This window comes from Channa argus, chromosome 19 (genome assembly GCF_033026475.1).
Source record: "Channa argus isolate prfri chromosome 19, Channa argus male v1.0, whole genome shotgun sequence".
Classification (NCBI taxonomy): domain Eukaryota; kingdom Metazoa; phylum Chordata; class Actinopteri; order Anabantiformes; family Channidae; genus Channa; species Channa argus.
In genome coordinates, this window is record NC_090215.1 from 1,982,058 (window position 1) to 2,008,297 (window position 26,240).

The 26,240-nt window shown below is 38.5% G+C and overlaps 1 protein-coding gene across 2 annotated transcripts; it reads right to left on the reverse strand.

Moving 5' to 3' along the window:
- Positions 1-322: 322 nt before the first annotated feature.
- On the reverse strand, positions 323-24,538 carry LOC137104462 (NEDD4-like E3 ubiquitin-protein ligase WWP1). 2 transcript variants are annotated; one of them, XM_067485671.1, is made up of 25 exons: positions 24,355-24,538; positions 20,256-20,310; positions 19,885-19,976; positions 19,224-19,362; positions 17,725-17,849; positions 17,305-17,466; positions 17,056-17,128; positions 15,531-15,709; positions 12,959-13,376; positions 12,700-12,795; positions 11,754-11,928; positions 10,531-10,585; positions 9,193-9,277; positions 8,823-8,951; positions 8,427-8,499; positions 8,270-8,341; positions 7,991-8,079; positions 7,592-7,751; positions 7,344-7,477; positions 6,711-6,851; positions 6,495-6,615; positions 5,511-5,615; positions 4,023-4,119; positions 3,418-3,490; positions 323-3,300 (listed from the first exon to the last, which is right to left on the reverse strand). In XM_067485671.1, the coding sequence occupies exons 3-25, from the start codon at positions 19,952-19,954 to the stop codon at positions 3,201-3,203; spliced, it is 2,871 nt and encodes a 956-aa protein (XP_067341772.1). In that variant the 5' UTR covers positions 19,955-19,976; positions 20,256-20,310; positions 24,355-24,538; the 3' UTR covers positions 323-3,200. The 2 variants fall into 2 exon arrangements, with proteins under 2 accessions (XP_067341772.1, XP_067341773.1); XM_067485672.1 differs by having other exon boundaries at positions 17,314-17,466; positions 24,355-24,537.
- Positions 24,539-26,240: the final 1,702 nt, after the last annotated feature.

Sequence of the window (26,240 nt, forward strand, 5' to 3'; positions counted from 1 at the left end):
AATTCATTCCTAGACCTTAGGGATCTGCCTGTAGATCATAAAACCCAATTCTAATTCAACAAAGGCATTTTCATCTAAGCTATTTGTATGAGTCTTGGGTCTTCAAAATATTTTCCAGGACACTAGTCCTATGTAGGCAACGGTAAGTTATTGCGCCCAACTGCTGAAATCGATTAACATATCAGTCAGATCAATCAAGTGTCATTAGTTTGGCCTTAAAGTCATGAACAAATACTTGTGCCGAGATGAATTCAGAGCAGCTGTGAAGATGGTTAAATATGTTTAACCAGGTTTGGAGAAAATACAAACGCAAAACACATGGAGGGGTTTATTCACGTATTTATTTTAATCTCATAAATCCATCTCTCTTCATTTAAAATGGCTGAAAGCAGATAAAAATGAATCTTCTATACACATCGTCTCTGGTAAAGGGGCATTCTGTACAGTGTAGTTGGTGTTTACAGTGTGTATCTACACGCGATATGTTACAGTGTGGATGCGTTTCAGACGGCCTCAACCGCAGTCTGCACAGGTAATGTCTACTGACAAACAGCTGATGAAGGCAGCCGGAAACACCCCAGCTATTTCTGACAAGAACCAAGGCATCACAGATTTTCCAAGAATGGAGCAGCGGCTCCATGTATGTCATTATAATATGTAAGTATTTTATTATTTTCATTATCTTTATACAATGAATATTCACATACACTTGCTTTTTCTTTTATTACAGGTTTCTGTTCAAAAGGAAGCACAAAGGTATGTAGTTGTAACTTTAAAGTCAGCTCCTTTTGCTACAGTAAAAGGTTTCTGTTCTTACTGTCATCCCTCCTTGCTGCTCCTCCCAAGGGAAAGCTAAGACTGACTGACTGATTACTTGACTACTTACAAGCTACTCCAAAAAATAAAAAATAAAAATAAGAAAAGCTGCTGTCTAAAGCTGCTTGTTGCTGTTTGCAGTGGTGGAAAAACTAAAATGCTGCCGGGAAAAAAAATGGCCATTCAATGCCATTTTTCTTTTGCCATCTGTTTGCGCACTGACTCAAAGAACAAGCACCATAGTTGTCATCTAGGAACAATACAGTCAGCATGACATCCTGAAAATCAAAGGGCATGGGCCCTGAAGCACTGTAAGAAAAGGGGAAGGGGGGGTGGGGGGTGCAAAAAGAAAAGCACAGCATATAGTAATGTGGCGTATCATCAGTCTCCAGATGTTGGGCTGCAGACGAGACTGTCATGTCATTATGTCTTTAATGGAGTATTACTTTTTTGTATGTGAATTAACGTGCTTAGGTTTTCTGCAGCCTCCATTGTACTGATTTACACACAGACCTGAACTGAAGTCCTCTTCAAACCTGAGCTGAATATGATCTCAGAAGAGGGCTCAGCACTATGGCTTGAAGGCCATATCAGTGTAGCTAAACTACAGTCATACTGTGAGACTGCAGGTCCACACTCTATATGACCTGTTTTAAAAGGGGAACATAACAGATTTTCAACTTGCTTCCTATGATTGTAGTTTGAATAGTACATTGTATTAAACTGATGGGTTTTTGGTTTGGATGATGTCACCTGGAGGAGTTTGGGAGAAGCAGGCTTATAAAAACTACAACCTCTATATGAGCAGCCAGATGACATCAACAGAACAGAAGATCTTCTCCCAATGATGTGATTCCGAGGGGTTTTTCAGCAAGAGTATGAGTCTGAAACAGTGTAAATGTCCAACCTAAAACCATAGGATGCAAGTTACAAATCTGTAAATGCGCTGTTTTCAAACCCCCTTAAAAACCCCAGAAAACCCTTCGGCTTAGTTTGCCCAGGTTGCATGCAGTATTTGTTGACTTCATATCCTTCAAGACTTGAAATGTAATGTTTTATTGAACCTCTGATCTACGTTATCATTTACCAAATTATATAAACACTGCATATGGCACATTCTAGATCAGCTATGGTGAGTTAATGATTATGAAAAATTTGCAAATATTCTCTTTATGAAGCAATGGCTTGTTGCAACTAGGCAATGGTTTTCATTTACTGAGAAGCTGACACTAGTGACTTTCATCACATGTATAGATGCACGAAAATGAGTAGGCTACATTTATATGAATGCATGAAGGAGATGTCCCATGGACCTCAATACAAACACTAAGATGGTCATAAGGTGTAATTTTTTCCATTTGTGACAAGCTGCATTTGATATTCTTCTTTAAAAATCTCTGCGAAGCTTCAATTTCAAAGAGGTGAAGGGGTCAGTTGAGCACACGTGAACAACTCACTCAGTGTGGCTTTTATCTTCGAATGCTTCTATGACGTTATATGAGTGCGTCTTCTGTGGGAATCTTACGTTCTGACTAAAGCACATGCCCACGGTCTGATATAGGCCTCATTACTATTAGCCACAGGATCTAGTTCTCTCTTCGCTCGCACGCACACACACACACCTCTTAAGTAACAATATTGCAGCGTTCTTTCTCACATGGCCCTCACACTTCAGTTTTTTCCTATTTCATTATCCAAACATGAAGATCCCACGTCTCTTCTTTCTAAGCCTGGTGTTTAGATGTGGGAAATTCATGTTCTCTTCTTCCAATCCGTTCATTTTATGTCTGTCTTTTTGATGTTGATGCTAAAGAAGCACTTATCTGAGACAGGTCCATGCTAAAGCTCTTTCTGTGTGTGTTTGGCGGGTGGTGCGTAGTGGTGGACGACGGACCATCTTCACAGGCAGCCATGCAAACATTCAAAAAATTCAAATAATTACCACGAGTCCAAAAAGGTTGTGGGGGGGAAACCAGGCACCAGAGTCCAATACTACTTTTTGCCTTTTAAAAGCTCTATAGAACTAGAGCTTTAAAAGAAAATTCCACTTCAATGATAAAATCCTCTCAAAAACGCTATCAGTCTCTTTTAAAAAGCCAGTCAGTGGTGGTGGGGAGGAAGGAAGTTTTGAAATATTCATGATTTCTGTTTTAAAACAGACAAGTAGAAATGCTGAAATGCTTGCATATTTCATGGTGGGGCATTCATGTAATATGCAAGGGCTGGGGAACAACGAAAACCAAGGCTGCAAATTAAGATTTGGTTTAAAATGACAAAATAGCTTATATACATTGGTAGTTATCTTGTGCAATTTTTTAAGTTTGTTTTACTTGGCTGAATAAACAGCAACGGGGTGGAAGAGAAAATCGAAGAGGACTCATCCTCTATTCTTGTCCAAATCCTTCGGTTTCCTCGATGGCGAAGAGCAGCTTTTCTTTAAGCTGTTCATAGCTTTTATAAGGAGGCAAGTCCAAGCGGTTAAAACTGAGGAGACAAACACAGCGGAGCAAGAGGAGTAAAAAAAAAAAAATTAGGTTTTTAACAGAAAACATTTAGTGATTATCAACACATACTAAACAATCCCCTGAACACTGTACTCACCACGTGTGGCTTCGAGGAAGCCACGTGTCCTTCCCCACCTTCTCAATACAAAACTTCTGGGGCCCGTTACTTCCTGTAATGCAAAACAAGATTAGGACCGAGAAGAACAGATCGTCAGTATGTGGACAAGTCACCATGTAGGCCAAAAATAAAAAAAATTATCCTCAAAAGGTTCAGCAACACATAACGCAATGACATTCGTCAAAGCCCTTTAGACTGCGTTTCAACAGAACAACCAAAACCCAAAGCTTTATCGACTGTTAAGGATTTTCCAGTAAACACAATGATTTTTTATGGCTTCCTGTTCAACAGTAGAGGGAAAAAAAAAATTTTTCTCCCATAGCCACAATAAATTTCCAATGACATAAAGGCACAGGTAGCATAAATTAAAGGAAAAAAAAATCTCTCAAATTAATGAGTCATGTTACTGTGGTTGAACTTTAGATTGTAACTGTATGTTGATCTTAAGCCTCACAAATAAAAGCTGACACCTGACATTTAGTATCTTTGAGTATAATGTGTAGCCTATATGTAGCTCTTGATGTCTGACTGATTGCAGTACATGTGTTACTCTCTCTATGAATGTGTGTATGTTGGTCACTGACCCATGAGTTCCGCGAAGCCGCCCAGAGGAAGTCTGCAGGTTCCGGTGACAAACTGCATGAGGCGCAGTCGCACCTCGTTGTCCACTTCTTTCACCAACTGCAGGGGAGGACGTGAAAAGACATAGACACTACTCAGTCAGACACACTAACAACTAGTCACACTGGTCAAGATTCTAGAACATGCCTTTCAAGTAGGGCTGGGTAAAATCAACACCATCATATTTTTTGATAATGGTATTGATGACAAGGACAAGTCAGCCGTATGTTTTTAGTCACACGTCATATCAGCAGTTTTTACAACCAACCAAACACAATCAGTGATCAAAACTAATACACCTGGATATCATTAAATACTAAATAAACCAATTTAAGTTGAGAAAAAAAAAATTCAATATCAATGAAATGTTTTACTTAGTGTATCTATGCACTATATTTAATCTTTCTCCCTTTTTGTCAAGAGTTTAGACATATTACAGTGCATCAAGCAGCTATGTTGTCAGAAGACTGATACTGATAATTAGTGATGGGTCAAACGATACCAAAGCGTGGGTGCGTGCATGAAGCACAAAGAGTGAAACCCCATCTCACCGTGTGTAACGCTTAGCGCAACATCACATGACCGATACAGCTGATGCATCGTAAGGAAGTGACACATCAAGAAGTGCTTCATTCAACAGTATTGTAAAGAATGAAAGAAGACTTTGTTTGGTTCTGTTTGAGTGTGTTAGTTTTTTGTTCCTCATCAGTCTCGGATTTTATGGAAACATCAAGAAAAAGGGAATTTTGTCCAGTCTGGGATAATTTTTATCTTAAAACAGCAAATACTGCTGTAACATAGAAATTTTGCCACTGTGGGACGAATAAAGGTTCAACATATCATGTTTTTTTTTCCACATGAAAACTTATTTGCAGGTGAAATGTCAGCTCTGCTCCACAGAGATATCTTAAATAAATACGAGCACTTCATAATTTCACGTCCTTTACTTATACTTCCTAGCAAAAATGATTGTTGTACATTCTGCATTTCAAAAGATCAAAGTTTTGTACATTCTGCAATTGACATTGACATTGTCATATTATTTTGTTTATATTCAAACTTATTGGAATATATACACTTCTCTTTCATTCAGTTAGCACTTAAATATCAGACGATTATGTAAACAGGACCATTCATTACTCCTTTGGTGTCCATATGTCAGAATGGATGAACCTTCAGTCTCCATACACTTTAACCACATTGCCTGCAATGGTTTTTTGTAATCCAGCAATACAACAACACAGTGACAACACAGTTAGGGAACAGTGCCATACACTCCATGAGGTCTCATCTATCACTACTCATAATATTACAATAAGGGAGGAATTAAGATAAGAAATCTCATTCATAATCTGATATAGCACAGCTATAACAGTTAGCTAGTGGATTGGAAAATGGTGCCTAGGTTTATTCTGAGCAGAATACGTTTATGTGCGTTTATGCGACATTACCTGCCAGAACCAGATGATCTGTTTGCTGTTCCTGGTGTAATGGCGATACACTGTGTTCCTCTGCCAGTCCTGCAGGTCTACCTCTTGCATGCCACACAGCATCACCTGCATTACCAAACACACACAGTTTTTTCCTTTTAGAGTTGTGAGGACGTTCACTGACATAGTTTTTAAAATTGCAAAAAGAGTAAATCACTTTTCACCAGCACATTTAAAGCACATTGATTTTATACGAACGTGCCTTCACCAGAAATGAAAGTAATTTTTTTATTTATTAAAAGGACAAAAACTTTTGCACCAATATAATTTTAAGTATTTTGCTAGAACTTCTTTATAGACATCTGGACTATTTTTGTTAACTCTCTTTATAAAAGATAATTTGTTCTAGTTGAATATAGATTATCATTATGTTAGGTATGAGGCATAGGATTAGTAAAATACAAAAATTGTTGCAGAAGTGTGGATAAATTAATGGTTATAGACTAAAAAAAATGATAAAGAGGAAACTGCTGTGCTGGAAACTGACTTTCTAAAAGATTCTTCAACTTTCAAGAGTTTGTATTTTGTGGGTTTCTGTTAAATTAATGAAGGCAACAGACATCCAGGTGGAGCTGGCCCAAAGCTAAAACCAGAAGCGCTACACAACATGAAGACTACTGTCAAATATTAAAGTGTGCTTTAGCAAGACACTGAACAACTGAATTTTTACAAGTAATTTATAGGTAACTAGTGTGTTTAAATTTAATGTTATAGTGGTGGCCATCACATTAATTCTAAACCTCAATCTCCTAATGGTGGTATCAAATTAAAACATGACCAGAAAAGTTTTTTCTACAGAAAGCTACATTATTTTTTCATATCAAATTGTGACTGATTAACCAGAAGAGTTCTATGGATGTTTATTGTGATCAAAACAAGCAGAGATGAGAGACATCAGCATTCAGAAACAGGAGAATGTCGACATGAACTTCCTGAGCTGCTCACCTCTAGTTCCTTTTCATCAAAGTACTGGAGCCACTGAAGTGGTACCACCTCATTGAAGCCATCCAGAAATGCCTTGGTCTGACCTTCAACCCCACGGGAGAACCTCCACTCTGCCATCAGACTGCAAGCCAGACAGCAAACATGTAAATTCCAGAACAGTGTTCACTCTAATGATCTTCACATAGATAATATGATAAAACAGTGGTTAGACTCAACCTTATATACTCTTCCTTGTTCTCTTCAGTGACAAGGACATTGGCACCATCAGGCTTGAGGTCATGAGAATTGATCTTCCCCAAAATCTCCATGTCCACTGAGAAGTACATCTCCAGACCACACTCTTCAATGTTGTTGTCCCTGGGGAGATGGGAGATACTGTTAGTCACAGCTTGACAGAGAACACAAACTAGTATTGGTGCAAAAAGAACAGATGTGTTGCTGCCATCAAATTCAAAATGAGCAAATATTTTCCATGACATGGAAAAATATCTGTTTCAAATCTGATATGTCTTTTATGTTCTATTGTGAACAAAATATGTGTTGATGAGATTTAAAATCATTGCAGTCTGTTTTTATTTACAGGGCAAAGGATAATCTGGCATTGCTAACCATGGCCATGTGAAAGTTAATTCCATGGAACAAGTTTTACTATAAATGTTAAACTCCACGCACAAAGAATAATGTAAGCCAACAAGGAGAAGTGAGAAAATATCCATCCAAGTACCATCTGGCCAGATTCATTCAGTTGTTTTGAACATTGATTTACCATTGATTGAAAGCTGTGCCCCCTTCTCTTATCAAATATTGACATGACTACTGAATGCTGTGTAGACAGATGACACACATTACCTGATCCATATGAGTGAGTTGTAGAACTCCGGGTCGATGGATTCAAGATCTTTGAGAATTAGCTTCTTATTAAGCATGCGCTTATAGAAAGGCAGAGAGAAGCCTGTGTCAATGAACTTGCCATGGAAAAGTGCCTGGAGAAATAATTATGAAGGGGATATTTTTAGCGTGAACAATCTGAAAATGTCTAAACCATAATCTTTCTTTGTGCACCTCCCTGTGCTATTGTAGGTACAATATCAACTTGCCATTGCAATGAAGCGGCCTATGAAGCAGAAGTAAGAAAGGTGGTCTGGGTTGATAGCAGATGCTGGGTTGATCTGTAGACAGTAGTTGCTCTTGCCGGCATACTCGAACAGACAGTACATGGGGTTCAGCACTTCATGGGACAACAGGAAAAACCACTCTCTGAAAAGTGAGGTTTCAAACAAAGAGGCACAAAAAGGAAAAATAATTCAAGGAATGAGGAGAATGAGAGAGAGCGCGAGTGTGAGAGCAAGAGTGAGGGAGAGAGAGCCGGGGTGGGCAGAGGGTTCAGAATGTTCACAGTTACAATTTCAGTTTACATTATAATGAAAAATATTCAAAACAAGGGATGTCTCCAAGGTCTGTCTTTCATATTAAAATCAGACATATTCAGTTGCTACCTGGCTAAGCCACCATAGTCCAGACCCTCCTCCCCTCTGAAGATGACATAGAGTCGCCTCCTCAAGTCATAAGGCTTGAGGGCCATAATCTGAAAGCACAGAAAGCACAAACAAGTTCAGCTATCCAACATCAATGCCACTAAATATACTGTATATTAAAGTCAAGTATAGTAAACTCATAACCAAAGCATGCATGGTACACTCGAAATAGAAATGACTGTTTGTGCTGCACGGATCAGTGTGAATTGGAACAGCACAGAAGTTGGGGGACGCTCTTACTTGTTGAAAAGAGTCTTCAAACAAAGTTTGTCTGGAGACAGTGATCTTCACGTGGCTAGGGAGAGCATTAGACTGAGGAAAAGAAAGAAACATTTATGCAGACATATAAAAATGAAGTAATTAAAATATGTGACAGGGCAAGAAAGGAAACACCAACCTGGCACAAGTAACGAAAATGAGCAAGCTTCCATCGGAAGCTGCGCTCATAAGCAATCTGTGGGCCTTTGGTGCTGACAAGAACAAAAAGCGGTAAAAAGGTTAAAAATGTAGCCAGTATTATGCTGACATGCAATCTTTTTTCTATAGAGAAGCAGTTTTATCTTATATAACAAAAAGTGAAACACAGGTGAAACATGCTCTGGTACGTTTTTTTTTTTTTTTTTAATTTACCCCAAATACCCCAAGCATTAAATAAATAATAAATAAATAAAATAAATTCACTTTTTCAGAATTATACAACATACTATACAAAATGACTCTTAAGCTACTGAAGAAAACACAGCCTCGGGTGTAGCTTCATGTCTAACACACAAAGTAAATGATGCATTCTTACACAGAGGACTTTCCAGTGCGGGGGTCATTGAAAGTGGTGGTTCGGGTGTTGTGATCCACGAAGTAACGAACCCCTTCTCTTGTGTAGCGGATCTCCCACCCTTCAGGCAGTGGATCCTCATTCTGTAGCCTGCACACAGACAAAGATCAATTATTATTAAAAAAAAAAAACAATGAAAGCGGTTTATAAGAGATTGTTCTGGCTCTGTAATTCATAATCTGCTGCAAGTCATATTAGATTACCAAAAAAAGTCCAATAACTACTACTACTTTCACGTTTACAAGTATATTTTTTAATACACTTTCTATTTTCCATTTTAATCATATTAGACAACAATGGATTAAATAGAGTTTGCTTGCACTGAGCTCACCCTTGAGTTCGGGGATCTTCCCACTGCGTTGTTTTTGTGTTATGGTTGACAAAGTACACTCTGTCATTTGAATCCACACGCCTCTCTAAAGTTGACAAAGACATAGTCTGTATCTCAATACTCAGCATGGACACTGGGCTGCACGACATGGCAACATACAGTTCATAAATATTGTCAGAACAAGAACACATTTTTTTGGCATCTGGCTTCTGTCCACCACAGTGGAATTAAAATTAGACATTATAGATGTGAGTGGAGTCACGACTTTCAGATTTAATTCAAGGGGTGGGCCATTAAGCATTTGTGAATTACATCTATCCACACACACACACACCTCTATTTTGGTGGCTCATAAATAATGAAACAAACTAACAGCACCACACACGTAGGGAGTGCTTTTACTTGGAGTAAAAGTCTTTGCAGTCAATGACTGCTTGAAGTCAGGAATCCATGGACATGACCAAATGCGGTTTCCTCCCTCAAGATGCTCTGCCAGGCCTTTAATGCAGCTGCCTTTCGGTGGGACTTTCTGTCTTCAGTCCTGTCTTTAGTAAGAGGAGCGTTTGATCGTTCGAATGTTAATTTGGTCTTAGCCTTATGATGGACTGAATTACTTGCATAGACAGTACTTTGGATGCCATGTTGATGGTTCCAGTGAACAGCTACCAGATGCAAACGTAAGACTCTCCAGACTTTTTATCTGCTTGATTAGTCATGGAGTAAAAACCTGGCCATTCAATTGTTAGTCAGCCTTTTGTTCCAATATTTATGACCAAGCAAAACTGGTCGGGGGCGTGTGTATGTAAATTGCTATAATTCCTAAATGGTTAATGGTTAATACCTTCAAAATGTTCACAAAGTTTAAAAACAATTATCCTCACGAGCAATGTCTATCAGTCCATAACCTGGATTAATCTTTTTTTCTATTAAGACCTCCACTGTTGTCCAAACATATAAAAACACATCAACCAGACACAACACTCCATTGGGGACATATTTCTACATTCCAAAACACTTGATCAAAAATTATAAAAAATAATAATAATAATTCCCACAAATATTCTTAATCACCACAAGAAATCCTACACATCGTCAGCTGATATTGCCCATGTCAGACAGCTGTACAAAAATCAGGCTTTAAAAGCTGCATTAGTAAAAGCAGCTAATCCATATGGGGATTAAGTTAGAAATACCTTAGGAAATAATTTGTATATTTCTTAATAAAAATTTTTGGCATGTAAATCAGTACGATGAATACTGGTACATTTCAACGTTTTGTCTTACTTTAAATGCATATAGACACATATTGAAAGGCCATTTTTAACAATAGTAACTCACCCCAACCAGGAGGTAGTGGGCCAAGAGGATCATTCTCAGCAGACATCATGGATGCCTGGAAATCAGGGATACACACATTGAAATTCATAAAAAAAAAAACAGAAAACAAACAAAAACAAAAACACAGAACAAACAAATCAGTGAAACCCTTTCAAACAAAGACAAACTGACAATAAACCTGTGGTATATGGTTGTAGCTGTGGTATATACAGGTTGTAGGGCTTCAGTTATTATGCCTCAGCTAATTTGTGTTGTAAACTAATCATCAGACATGACATCGCTGATCAGATCAAAATTAGTTTGTTTTAAAACATCTACGCAAAATGTCCATAGACATCTACTGATTTCTAATACTTAAACTGTACTGTGTGCACTAAAACCACGCGCTCTCATTATTCCCTCTCCCAAACATGTCACATCATTGGCACTAATCATCAATGACATGAGCTAAACATACATACAATACATCAAGCTATTAAAGTTAACCATGGGTATCACCTAGTATCTGTCCGAGCACGGACACCACACTCCAAAGATACAAAACTTTTCGATATGTTAATACAAACACCCCAGGGACAACAACATGCTCATTGGTGTCTTTTCTGTCTGTCTGTGCCCAGCTCCTCCAAACAAAGACTAAGAGAGCCCACAGAGAAGAACATTACATCAGGTGAAAAAATATATGTATTAATTGAGCTTAATATAACTATAAGTGTTAATGTAGGGTACACGCCATAAAACACTTGCGTTAAAAGTAGTTAAAAGTAATTGATTTGCCTTGAAAAAGTTTTCAGATAGTTATTTGTAAAAAAAAATTTGAAAAGCATTTATCATTTTTCTTTTAATTCACAAATATGTACCACTTTGTGTTGGTCTTTCATATAAAATCCAAATAAAATGCATTTATGTTTGTGGTTACATATTTATTTATATATTCATTTATGGCATAATTACGTTAACCATTTCCTATTGGCAAGCTACTACTGGCATAAGGTAAAATTTCAGCGGTTTGGAGATTTATTAAAACAAGTAACAGGGACAAAAGTAAAGCTAACTGCTGCATGGCTGCTCTCTGTCAATCAGGAGGACTGATGCTCACTGAAATACACATGCAGCAGTGCAGGTAAGGTTGTCGATTTTCCTCAAAATAGCAATGCCCTCAAACTATTCAAATTAAGGGGGTTGTGGGAATGGGAGAGTGGGTGTGGCGAGTATTGTCTTACAGAGTAGAGGTATCTCTGGTTAAACTGGTGCATGGCTCCCTGGAGCTGGCTGCGTTGGCTCTGCCACTGCTCAAAGTTACGGACTGATTCCATAGTTGGACGCTGCCATGTTGTGGTGCGGGTGTTGTGGTCCACATAGTAGATCCGGCCCCGGTCATCCACTCTGCGCTCCCAACTGGCACAGCGAGGGAGACAAGACATTAGAATAAACACAATAATACAGGATTAAAGGCAGACGGCTTAGCCAGCCAGGTAAGTCAACTTCCATTTTATTATTCCTACATAGATGTGACCTGAAGACCAAACTACGACAGTAAGCAGACACAAATATTTAAATAAACTAAAAGTAAATGATTGCAAACCAACTACAGAAATAACACTTTCAAATTCACTGGCTTTCAGCTTGTTCATTTAGGGGTCGGGCTCAGGACCAGCACCAAGGCACTTGGTGGTTGGCACAAACCTAAGAATTCACTTGGGGTTTTCAGACAGGCTCAAAACTATACATAAAGGGTTAAATCTACGTATCGCACACCTAATATCTTCGGTTGAATGTCACTTGGCAAATTTCACCAAATTTTTGCATTAAATACATTTTGGAACCACTGACTTAATATGAGTAGGTGAACGTGTATTTTTGGTACTGTATGTTTAAAGTCAATGTACCGATGTCAGACCAAAAAATTCTTGGGGTTTCCCTTTATTTAAGATGTTAGTTAAAAAACAGCTTAATACTTTAAAGCCCATATTGCCATGACAGTCGTCCAGCTGCTGTGCTGTGGACTGCAGCTTGCATATGCATCTGAACACCTAGGTAGTAGTGCCTTAAATGACAATGTCCCCATGGGAACAATAAAGTGTCTTAAAATTAAAAACATAAATAAAAAATAAATGAAAGTTATCATTTAAAGTGGAAAGCCAGGTAAAAGTAAAGACAAACAATAACCCTGGCGGGAGTGGCTGTGGTCTTTCCCAGGTAGTAGTCCTGGTATTGTGGTCTACATAGTATGTTCTCCCATGTGGGTCTTTTCTCTGCTCCCACCTACAAAAACAAGTTGAATACGAAAGAAAAAAAAGCTTAATTAGTTTGTGCAAGGTTAGTACATTATCATGAGATATATCCTGTCTGATATTTAAACAGTAATAGGCTTGAAAACAGTTATGTTACACAGTTAGGACAGTGAAGAGCTGGTGGTGGTTATTACCCTGGTGGTAAAGGATCTGAAGCTCCAGCACTGGGGACTTGCTGCCTGGGCTTGACTCCATCTGTGGTTACAGTTGCACTGCTACTACTGCTACCACCACCCACTCCTGACACATTAGCTTCCCCCAGTACTAGAGTGGAAGAAGATGAGGAAGAGGAGGTTGTGATGGTGGTGGCACCCTGGGCTGTTGAGATGAACGTGGAAGCAGCAGCATTGCAATCGTTGGGCTTAGCAGCAGAAGAGGAGGCTGGAGGCTGTGTAGGGGGTTGCAAAGGTTGCGATGTGCCATTTGAGACTGTCTCAAAGTATTGCAGAGCAGCATCTGGACTGCAATTCTCATGGTCATTTCCAGGTGGAAAAGCATCAACTGTTGTAGCACATGATGGCCCAAGACCAGCATCACAAGAATCCCCATTGACTGTGGACATATCACAGAAAGACAATGGGGTTATAATAGATGGTACATTTACATTTAGTCACTTAGCAGATGCGTTTATCCAAGGTGACTTAAAATTGAGGTACAAGGCAGCAAAAATCAAGTCAAGGAAAAAACTTCAACGCAAAGCCCAATCAGAAAAGTGTTCACATTTCATGGAACACTTTCTCAATCCATGACTTTGTGTCAGTGATACTTTAAGTGAAAGAGCTGCCTTTTAAATACCTGTCAGTACCCATTAAGCAGGATTTCTACTCCTTCCAAACTGCATGTCAGACATCCTTGCGAACCCCCTTCCCACCTACAGATTTCTAGTGTCAGCTTTGGGGTATTCCACCATTTCTGTAACTTACTGAAATCAATGATGTCATATTCTCACCTGTTTTGCAGTGTGACCTATCAGCAAGTGAAACCAGTTTCTGAATAACTTGCAGAGGGACATGAATACAGTACGCAAACAAAACAATTTTCCACTAACTTCAACAAAGAGTGCTACAGTGGTCCAATTTAACAAACCCACTTCTAATCAGTAACCTGCACTTATCTCCAAATAAAATAAAGATTTTCAATACACACGCTCAACCAGTTCCAGTTGTTTTTGATATAAGCATGTGTGAAAATACTTTACACCTTAGAAAGAACGTTTGATGGCTTTGCTTCTTTTTGAACCATCGCTTCAGTTCTCATGTATCTGAGTTCGTTTTTTTAAATGTAGCAGTCCATGTTACATACTGTTTACTAGTAAACTATTAGTATTCTGAAAAATGCCGTCCTTTTCTTTCAGTGTCCTCCAGCAACAGGCGTGCTGACAGCAGCAGATATCGCAGGCCTCAGGTAATTAAGGTGAATGTAGTTTACTTCACTAATCTTCAATAGGACCATATGACTCATGAAGAACAAAGCTGTCTGAATCCCAATGAATATCTGTTAGAAATACGCACATGTAGAACTGCAGAGCTCTGTCAGTAAGTTGCATTACTGCATCTTTGACAGTAATAACAGTTGCTTTTACATAGATTGATGAGATATTTTGTCCAGTACTCAAGTTGAATATATGATGTCTTGGCACCAATATCAGTATGAGGTCCAAAGCTCACACCCTTGTGTACTTGTGATCGTAAAGCTTCTGATACCACACCTGATACCTTACGTTAATCTCACATTGGTGAAGCATGTAAGGAATCTAGTAGCAGAAATGCTTTAAAGTATTCATAATTATGCTTACATTAGTGTGTAATCACTTGCTCCTCTAAAGCAGAAGTTACTGGTTGCCACCAAGTATGTTTTGGCACAAAAAACACGACAGAATTTCTGTTCATGTGGGATCTGCAGGTTTGCCTGCTAGTTCTTCCTACACTTTACTCAGTCATCAGGTGCGTGCTCCTTCCAGACTGTCATAGGTTAGAAATCTATAAAAGTTGGTGGAAAGAGTGTTTCAGTGAGAACTGTGCAGTGTGAAAGTCTTTCCTAATCTTCAGTTGTGTCTCCGATTTTCGGCTTCACTGCTGCTACTTGCCCAATGTCTCTCATTAGCTGCACGTTGAATTAATGAGAATTAAGCTCTCCTGTCTGTCAGTACTCAGTATAGGCAAGTACTATGACTCAGTCTGGTAAAAAGTGGTATAGGGACATACTTGATCATAATAAACAATAACATCGCCATACAACCAGAAATGACAAAATACAAAAAAGCTGAAACATACCACACAAACCATAGGAACCAAATTTATCTGAAATCTTCTACTCTACAAAAGTTAAAAATATTGTAAGGAGGGGGGTATGTGTGAATAAATATGTCTGAGTGAAATGCTACATTACCCAAACTATATACTTTGTAAGCATATACTTACATGGTATATATATTATACTTTGTAAGTATATACTTACATGGTGTATAATATACTTAAGTATTATATAAACTCCTATGTGTGCTCATTGCGCACAAACGTCGAGCAGATTTTCACACGAGGACGGTTCTCACTCAGGAGATCTCCCGCTGTGAGTTACATGTCTGAAAGGCCACTCTGGACGATGTCGTTGAATTTTTGGATGGTTCAAAAAAGAACCAAACTAGACGATGAGGTTTAATTTTGCTAACATTGTCCGGAGTTCATATGGCAAACATGCTTAACTCACCTGTCCTACTCTCTAGATCACTGTCTGAGGGTTGGTGGGCTGGCGTGGAGTTGGTTGAAGAATCTCCATTGACAACATGACCAAGGGCAGGGCTGCAGGAGTTGGAGGGTACCTGACCATCCGCAACACTGGAGGCTGAAGAATCCAACCTTGGGAGCAGGTCTGCACCATTCACTGTGCTTTAGCATAAAAACACCAAAAGACACTAAAGGGCAGAGCAAGGATTCCTAATTAATACATTCTAACAATATTTAATCAAATAGGCTATAAAAGTAAAATAAATGTAATACTAAGAAGAAATAAAAGATTTGCTTTTACTACTTGCCCAAAATAGGCAAGGAATAAATTCAAGTTAGAGATGTCAATGATAGAGAGCTAAATGTGTGCTGTCGGATAAAAGACTGACTCGTGATATTGAGACTATTGTCTTGTAGAGGTAGAGACAGGACATGTCAGGATGGCATGGTGAGGTAATGGGCACAGCTCAAGAGGCTCTTTTGTGATGCAACAGTGGAGTCTCTGCCACAGAATGGCCCACACTAAGCCTGATACACAATCTGCAATATGACTCAAATCATTGCTTTGTTTGGCTAGAGACACCAGAAAGTAATAAGAAAAACATTTTACCAGCAAGTAAGAAAAAAAAAAGAGGCAGATATCTAATGAATTCTACTTCTCAGCATACCCTTAAACCCTAATACCATTTAATATACTAATAGGCAGTATAAATTTCACAGTGGAGCTCAGAAAAGACTGGCAGACCTACTAATGATGAATATTTTTTCATTTCTACTACAATATCAGTTTTAACAATTTGGTACAAAGACAAAAGAGACCAGCAATGAAATTTTGTATGAGGACACACACAGTTAGATCATCATACAAGTTTGTACTATTTCAGCCAGCACTGAGACCAATATTATGTTCCACAGCAATCCCTTCTTAACTGAGTGAGGAACAGTGCTTACAGGATGATAGGAGAGAAAGAGGAAATGGTAAAAAGCAAAGTAAAAGGGAAATCAAGGGACAGACAAGATGAGTAAGGCTCAGACAAAAACTCTGAGAACTACATTAGGAATTAGGCTATGGTAATGGTGTATATTGTATCGTATTGTCCAGATCTTAAGCAAAGCGGTTTTATGATGCATACATTTTTGCCTAGGGCCCGACACACTCAAAGATCACCACGGTCTCTGAATGCCACTTTTTTTCTGTGTGACAGATAATACATATTCACACAAGTGGGGGAACTGATTAAACTTAAAGCATGTATAGATGGAACTGAGAAAACAGAACAGAAACTTCTGCTGCACAAACAACAAACATAAACAAACACATGCTAATGGAAGAAAATAGAACTAAAGAACTCTATGAACTCTATGCAGCCTATTAGCATCCTTTATTTAAGCATAAATATGTGCTTTTTGACTAGTAGTTGCCCTAACGAGGCCCATTAAGGAAGAGTAATACAGGTGAAACAGCATAAAACGCCTCCAAAAATAACTGGTTAATTTAGTTTGTTCACCTGTTGCCAGCCTTTGAGGAAGTGGAGGATGAGTCACCATTTTCATGGATGGCATCACCATTCTGCTGGACTTCTGGAAAACAATGTTTGAGATAATATCTGAAAATGGATATTCTGTAAATAAATTCATTGTAATCGAGGTTTAGGTCATAAATAATAGTGTTTGGTATCTGGAAATGTTTTGTGCCATTTTTTTTATCTTCACTGTTTATCATCAAACTGACAACCCCACAGTCCACCATCCCTAACTGAGCTCACTGGTGCCATTCACTGCATTGCCATTAGTGAGTGGTGGCACTTCCTCCCGGTCGGTGACAGTTAGTCCATCTAGGTAGACCGTCAGCTCCCCTGTGGGCACCACAGCTCCCTTTTGCTCCATGCTCAGCTTCAGCACTTCCTTCACATTCTCCACTGCAGAGAAGGGATTACAATGGATGAATATCAAGAAAAATCAGGTTTAATAGGTTTACATTAAAAGAAAAGACTCAATAGTGTGGGATTAACTGGCAACCTCTTCAACTCACTGGTTGCCGTGGTAATTCTGACACAATTGTCCCCTTTTATCTTTAGCAATATCTCAACGATGGAGACTGGTCAGACATTACAAGAACATTTTTTTTATTCTGTTTAATAATATGGTTCTGTAGATCTGATGTAGCTTAATCATACATTTCATGTCATGCTGCTCCAATGCTTGCATTAGGTCCAGTGTGGCTTTGCCCAGCAAAGCATCTGCTTTCAGGGTGTGGTGACTCCATACTTTGAAATCCACCTGTGTGCACGGTCTAACATTCCTAGAAAGTCAGGAACACACAAACATACACATCTCACAGAATTCTTAAAATAACTACACCACACAAACTTACACCAACATCAGAAGAGAGCTATCAGAAACTCAAAAAAAAGAAAATAATAAAATCACATGACAAAGCTACAGACTGGTTCATCATGCTCCCTCTTCTTCTGTATTACTATAAAAAAAAAATAATAAAAATGTCTATGCTACATATACTGAAATAGCTGATATCTATGTAGCACCAGTTGAGTTTTGAAATTTAAAAAAAATTACAAATAGAAATAGTACTGTTATGTAACAGTGTGAGGCAAAGCCTAGTTACTTGCACACTTATCAGTAACACAAAGAGCAAAATATGTATGTTTAACAAATCAAACCATTATTAAGCACTTCCTCCTTTCTGTTCTCACTCAAAAATCTACACTACACAGCATAGTCGTTCTTTTCATGGTTGAGCACATCATCTTAAAAAGAAAGTTCTAGAATTGCTGTATAACGTAAACACCATGTTCTTGTGGGCGATAATTACCCAAAGAGGACGATTAGCTGTTTCTGACATTTAGCATAGTCATGCAGAAACCAGAGTGGTAAATGTCTGTAATGTTCAGGCTGCTGGCACCACTACTGTCTCAAATGATACAAAGACCTCTGTTTGTTGTCACACAGAACTACCCTTCTATATGTTACAGATGATCCACTAGAAGGCTTTTGTCATTATATTCACAAAAAGCCTTTAACATTAGAATGTATTTTTAAACACACACATTTTTGCATAAGGTAGATATTGTCTGTCAGCATAATGTGTAAAAACTTCAAAATCAAGTTATAAAATGCACAAGAAAGTTAGGACAAAAAGTAGTGCTGATAGCAGCTGCTATATTAGCTGCCTGAGTCACAACAGCGCTGTAGACTGTGACTGACCCACTGCAGGTTACAAATGTCAGGATGGTCTGCATCCTGTCTCAAACTGATCATGCATGTGTGTACTTAGTTGAATTACTGACAGTCCTTAGGTAGCTGTGTGGGGTAGTATTTCTTTTCCCCCAAAGTCTGTAAAACAAATGTTTTCTTGTTCTTGCCTAACTGTTTTACACATGTAGGCCTAAAGGTAGATGACATTATTTTATGGTTGCATGTTAATTGTTTCTTGAATTATTTTATTTTTATTGTGTATTTCTGTATGTTTAAACTATGTATTGTTTGAGGATGCCATTAAAAACAAGCAGATGTGCCTTAAGGGATGTCAGAAAATTAAATAATTTTTTGTTGTTGTTGCCAAGGACCACATTTTGAACAATGTGAACAGACACTGAACTTGGAATATTGGTGCCATTAAACAGCCCTACAGACTGGTTAAATTGTTGCGTCTTACAGAGTGAGCCTCTCTTCCCATTTAGGACTGGTGGAGCTGTGAGACTTCGATGTGCGGCGTGACTCCCCCTCTGCTGTCACCTCCACATAAATAGTCGTCCCAAACAGGCTCTTCTTCCTCTTGATTTTGGCACAGGAAACTAGTGGAAGATGCATGAAGTAAAGTTGTACTTTACATATATATTACAAATAAACCTATTTTCACATAGAAACTTCTTACACAGTGCATTGGTGTCCGCTCTTTGAACGAGGTACAGGACCTTGACTCTAAAGCTAAAGCCACTACTGAATATTGGGGCCAGTGACACACCAAGTTGATCATTGTCGACATCAGCCCATTGGTAAAAGAGACCACTGTTCAGCTTAATGAATCAATCAGACATCTTTGATTAGAAGTAGATATAAACCATCTGTAGTGAGCCAGAGCAATGTAAAAAGGATGAGCTAACATTGCTTTCTACTATTTGTATATCCAAGGTCCAGGGTCTAACACTTTCTCACCCTTCATGCAAGTGCAGAATGTGAAATACTACATGCTCAATGGCTCTCAGCGTTTAAGCACCACTTGTCGAAAAGAACGATGATGCAGCAGTTGGTCTTTGACAACACTGGTTGTGCACACTGACTTGGTGTGTCATGGCCCTTACAGTGTTTAGACTCACCAACGGCATGGAGCTGTGAAGTTCCTCTGTGGTTATGGCTAGACTCTGCTCTCGATAAGAACGTGGCCATGTCATACACCACAGTGGGAAACCTTTAAAACCATACACAAACACAAAGACAAACAAAGCGATCAACCAAAGCATCCATGCTACTTTGGTGTATGGCCCCCTGTACTTCTACCAGCTTTTGGCATAATGTTGCTCAACAGCCTCTATTTATTCCAACTAAATGTCTACTAGGCCAAAAGGTTGTGATCTTATCATAACTTAGCAAATTTATCAATTATGTATTTACTTAATATTGTCTCTTCATATTTTAATAGGACACAGACATAGTACTGGGGAGGGGGGAAAAAAATCGTTATACTCACAACTGGTGTGCTGCTTGACCCTTTGGTTCAGCCTACGCCATGTCCCATGGTTCCTCTGAAAAAGAAAACAGCTCTTCTATGATTAAGGCATCATGTTATAAGTTTATATTTACATATCTCACCACATGTAGCCTCACACACAAATTGTTATTAACACGTATTAACTGTTATATTAACCAAAATAAATAAGACATTTGGCGAAATTAAATGGATTTTTACCGTCACACAATCATATAAAATCTACTTTTAAGTTAGCTGGAGAGTGGGCAAGTTCTCACTTCAAGTGATAACCAATCACACCTATTCTTCTTGTATTGGCAACCAGCTTCAAAACATTGGTCTTTTTTCAGTCACAATGTTTTTGTGAAGCGGATTTACCTTCAGTGATGCTAACTACAAAACATACACCATTTGAGCCGTACAACTTTGTGATGCCTCTCTCCATTTCCCCCACAACTCATCCCTTAGAGCTTCATAAAGCAATTGCACATGTAGTTTAGTTCTTCCTGGTCCAATTATACAAACACACAGGTACTGCAATGTGAATCACAAAGGTCTATAATAAACCGTTAAGTGACAGTCAGATTATAACTTTTATGTTTAGAATATTTCAGGTGCTTATATACTAACCAGGTTAAGCAGAACCTGTTCAAAGCCTGTGTGATCACTCACATGTTCACTTCTAAGTCCTTGAGTTTACGCTGACAGACCTGCACTACAGTGACTTCTTTTTCCATTAAAACAAAGACGTTTTACTACATTTAAAAAATAACACTGGTCATTTTATAAATTAGACATTGTCCAAAATCTCCATACAGACACAAAAAAACAAAACTGAATCTTCTCTAATCACATCTGCAACCTGAATGAGTTTGTTTGTCTGTGTCATTTGTTGTTGTCCAAACCCAATGAAAAAACAAACCAAGCAGACGAACCTGTGGGCAACATATTTCTTCATTCCGAAAACAAGGAGTCTTGTATTTCAACAAATGTTGCCCTTCATGAAACAATATTTCCCTTGTACCAAAGCCAATTAACCACACTTACATCAGTGTAGGCAATATTTATAGTAATGGATTTAATTTACAGTAATGAAGAAATGTGTCATCCAGCAAAGCAGTGTGTGGGGCTCATCAGATATTAATATCAACAATAATGGCCAAGATGAACAAGCTAATGCAGGATGCAGACTCACACCTAACGAAACATCAGACAAGATTCAAATTTCAATGTTTGTATGGCAAGTTTGGACAATACAATTAATATAGAAAATACCAAAACACCACCGGTTAGGTACCAAAACTACAGGTTTTCTGCCAGAGTTCTGGTTGCACCTGTACACACTATGTCAAGCACGTTGTTTAAGATTTACATAATCTATAGACTGGTAAAAAAAAAACAACAACTCTGGTTTAACATGTAAATGTCTTGTCTAAATGCCACAATATAAACCAGTACATTTCCTGGTCCTGCTCAAAGCATTCAACTAGGACCAAGCATTTTTTGACTTGACACAAAGGTTGGCTGCTTTAGCAACATAGACCCCAAGTTGGAGCAAGCAGTTATGCAATTTACATGCAGATGAGCAAATATAGTTTAGCAATCTGCAACAGATTAATTCACCATTCAAAATTTCAAAGCCCAAGTTAAAACTGAACTTATTTTTCAGATTTACTCAGTGCATTTAATGTCAAAACCTTAAACTTGCTCAATATCTAATTTGTAAATACTTATCTTTTAGAAAACCAGGAGGAAGGTGCTTTGGATAGAAGCACTTAACAAATGACTGGATGTAAATCAAATTTGCACGACAATATTTAACACTTGACCAACATTTTAAACATCCATCAAAACTACACTGGGTACAAGTTGCCATTACAACGAGGTAAATTGCTAAGATTAAAATGTGATAATTTAATCATACTTGATTTTCCATTACACTGTATTTCTGATGTGCTCATCAGCCTGCAGAAAGAAAAGCCAAGTAGTTTTACTCTAGGAGTGGATTTGCTTACCAAACAGCTAGTCCCCATCTCACTGCTAGACACTAACACTTCTTTAGGGAACATTGCTGACAAACCTAACAAAATGTATTATGGATCTTTTATTTCATATACATAACAATTTAAACAGCAAAATGAACAGTGCAGTCCTTCATACAGCATGAGGGTTACCTGCACTGCAATCCATCTGGGGAGGCCATGTCATTAGGTGGTGGGGGAGAGCGGGTTGCTTACATTAGCAGGATTGAACACCTCCTTTAAAAAGACACCCCAGGTGCACACAACCGGGCAAAGAAAAAAAATCCTCCACAAGAAAAAAACAAGACAATTCTGTTCTAAACCACAAGATAAAAAGTATATTTAGAACAGAATTCTGTAAAAACAGAAAGCCACTTCTTTTATACTTGCTGTAGGCTTTCATCAGTCCGTTTAGACCAATGCAGTTTCACTGCAGCTGTGCAATGACCTTCAGGCATCCCAAATTTGTTAAAACTATAAATCTTAGCCAAGGCAATGACAGGTTGCTTGTGCTTTTACCTTCCTTGGATACAGTTTTTCAAAAGTTAAAAAAAAAAAAAAAAAAAATAGTAATCTTCAACCTTTATCTCAACAACAATCAGGAGCTGTTTTGTAATTCTCACAACTTTTCTTTATCTTGGCACGACACACCGGGGACAGGCTCCAACCTCTACATTTCCCCAAAGCTACTTTCTTGCTTTTCAAAGGTCAATGTGCAAGCATGTCTGCATATGTGAGAAAGAGAATCAAACAAGGATATTTCAAAGCCATGCAGCAAAGGTGGCTGCTCAAATGACAGCTTCCTGCAATTCTCTCCGAAAGTGACACTAATATATACAGTATACAAGTGTCTAAGCTGCCAAACTGGTGTTTGTAGCTGAGACAGAGCAGTCTGCCCACTACTGGTCCACAAATACAATAGTCAAGATCTGTAAAGAATCATCAGTCACTGAAACAAATAATAATCCTGTCTGACCCTTTTCTTGTGATGTATACACAACGGGGAATGAAAGACAACTGGACCTAGACTTTATTCATATAGATTTCGCCATCTGGTATTTGCTAAGTGCAACCTAATTTTGTCCCTAATGTTTTCTAAACTCTCTTTACTTTTCTAGTCTGTCCTTATATCAGGAATACTACTCCTCTAATATGTTGTATTAAATTGCAATGTTTCAATGTCAGTTTTTCGTTGGTTTAAAAAACTAAATCTCAAACCTTTTAAAACAATACAATAGAAAATTATCAGATTTAGGTTGAGTAAACAATGTCATAAACAATGACATTACAAACGACTGGGTTAGATAGTTGTCGGTTGCAAACTTCTGTTGAAAGCCAACAGTGATCACAGCACACAAACATGGTTAAAAAACACTGGTTAACTTTGGATAATCTAACGTTGCTCACATGCTAACGTTAGGTAGTGGTAACGGATGGCCTGCGGACTGTCTTCCTCTAAAACGCGAAATAATATTTGCTGGAACATATTTTAGTGACAGACAAACGTCACACGTACAAATAAACAATTTTAGCTAACGATACATAGCGACGTAGCTAACTTGGCGAGAGGCACTAGTCTGCAACGATGGCTAACTTTAGTCGGCTCGCTAAGCTAGCAATCCAGCTACAGGCTACAAATTCTAATGTTGTGTTGTTTGTTGGAGGTAACGTTAACTACCTTCACGCTAGCTAACCAACCTTGTAACGAGTGTAGGATAAGTAACGGGTTAACCAGTCCACAAACAAATGAAACCCACAGCACAATACGCTGCTCCCACTATTCGCTAGCGCTAGCTGCACAACTTGCAGTAAAGCAAACACGGCTAGTTTGGCAGCTAACGTTACAAAGTTAGCCAAGTTAACGTTAGACGTCAGCTATGTAATTGCCGCCGGCTACTTAGCCTACAAACTAACTTATTTAGCAGCTTTGCGTCTTGTACGCCATGACGGAGCTTATCAAACAGCTCGGTTAAATGTGGAAGGCGGACTTGTCAAGAATTCATTTCTGGTGTTTTTGACAAGTCGCTGGTAACGTTAGTTAACAGTTGAAGGCACGCGAGCAGCGGTGCTTGTTTTACCTTGATCGTTGTTCCGCTCCTTTCCTTCTCCGTCTGTTTCCGCGCTTCTCCGAACGTTACGGTTGTCGGTGAAATGCCCAACCGCACAGGCCACAGAGTCTGCTACGGTTCTCTTTCCATCTCCTCTGACCAGCGAAACGCTCCGGCGACGAACGCCACCCCAAATCCTGCTGTGTAATCACACGGGGCAGGGGCGTGAGCCCACTGTTGTTATGGTGGACACACACCAGACGTGCATAACATCTACAATTTTAATTTACACATGGTGGATATTTTTTTAAAATATAACGTGTTATCTGTATTTGTCACTGTATAAAAGTTTGTTATTTATGTGTTGTCGTACAGTTGTATAAATACATCTGAATTGTTTCATGAAAAAACCTAATTGTGTTACTCTAAAGTGTGTCAATTTTTCCTAATGTAAATTAATTTTTTTTCGTACAGACTGACACTGCTACCTTTTTGTTTTCTATCAAATAGTGCAGAATGACCTGCAGTCACTTTGAGGAGGCCTCCCACTCAGAGACGCTGTGATTAGTTTTCACTCAGAGCTATTATCAGCTCATCAGCTGCACACTGAACAGTGAAAGGTCTGATTTGACAAAGACTGTCTGGGACTTTGATCGTGACACATTCAACTCTCAGGGAGAGAAAGATAAAGCCTAAGACGTGGAATATTCCTCATATCCAGTGTCGCCATCTACCAACCTCTTATTGTTGCGTATCATTACCAAGTAGTTATAATATTAACTGTATAACAACGTTAATACCCATATAGTAATAAAAAGCAGTTGAGACAAGCGGAGGGCGCCAAAGTGCATTTCTGTAAACACTTTCATTAAATACCTGCAACGTGTGGTGTAAGTAGGTGTAAGAGTACAGTTTATGAATAAACATACATGATCTGTGATGTGAAAGTATTGTTTAATCAGACATAACTTAGTTGTTAAATGACTTTGTGTATTTCTGTGATGAAATGGTAGCAACATGTCCTATACCAAACTTCCTATCCCACCTACAATATCCCAAATTTTGCCCCTTTCGGATCCCCCGTTGTCCCGTGTTTAGAACATTCTGCACCAAATTGTCCTCTGTATCTGTCCTTTCTGCCCTGTCTGCTCATCAGCTTCAATTGTAACTGTGAACAAGTGACCAAGATCATTCCCTGCCTTCTTGTCACTATGCAACCCCCCACCGAAACTCTGGCCCCGGAGCTCTGGCTCAGTCTTGATCACCTAAATGATAACTAGTCCATATCTTAGTCTAAGTCTTTCTAACTTTTCCATTATTGTTCCAGGAAGAAACAGACCATGCAACTATGAGCAGTCCCTCAACTTTAACAGACCCAGCTCCAGCTTGTTTCAGTAATGAGGACCATCCCATGACTTAATGAAATCCAGAGTAATGAGATGTTGAAATAGGCACGTTAAATTGCTATAAAACATACAAAAACAAACAAACAAAAATAATAACAAACTATGAAGATTTTATCTGGGGTTTTTCCAAAATTTTGCAATTATGTTTGTGAGGTCTTGTTGGCACCTAAAAGTTTGTGAAACCAATTAGAAATACTTTATTTATCTATAGCATTATCTATAACTTTCTGCAGAATTTGTTTGTACAATTCAGAATTCACAACTCCATTAATACTGGTAAGATGTCCTGGTCATGAAGCTGCAAAGGAAACCTAAATCCTAAAACTGCCACTGCCACATGTCACAGATGGGATAAAGTTCTTAAGTTGGAATGTGGAGTTTAGTTTGCGCCATGACACACTTCCACATTTTCACTTAGCATTGAAGTGACTATGAAATTCACTTCAGTTCCCTTTGCTTCACAAAAAATTGGAACCAAATTTCACTGTGTCTTCCAAAGAAGTATTCTAC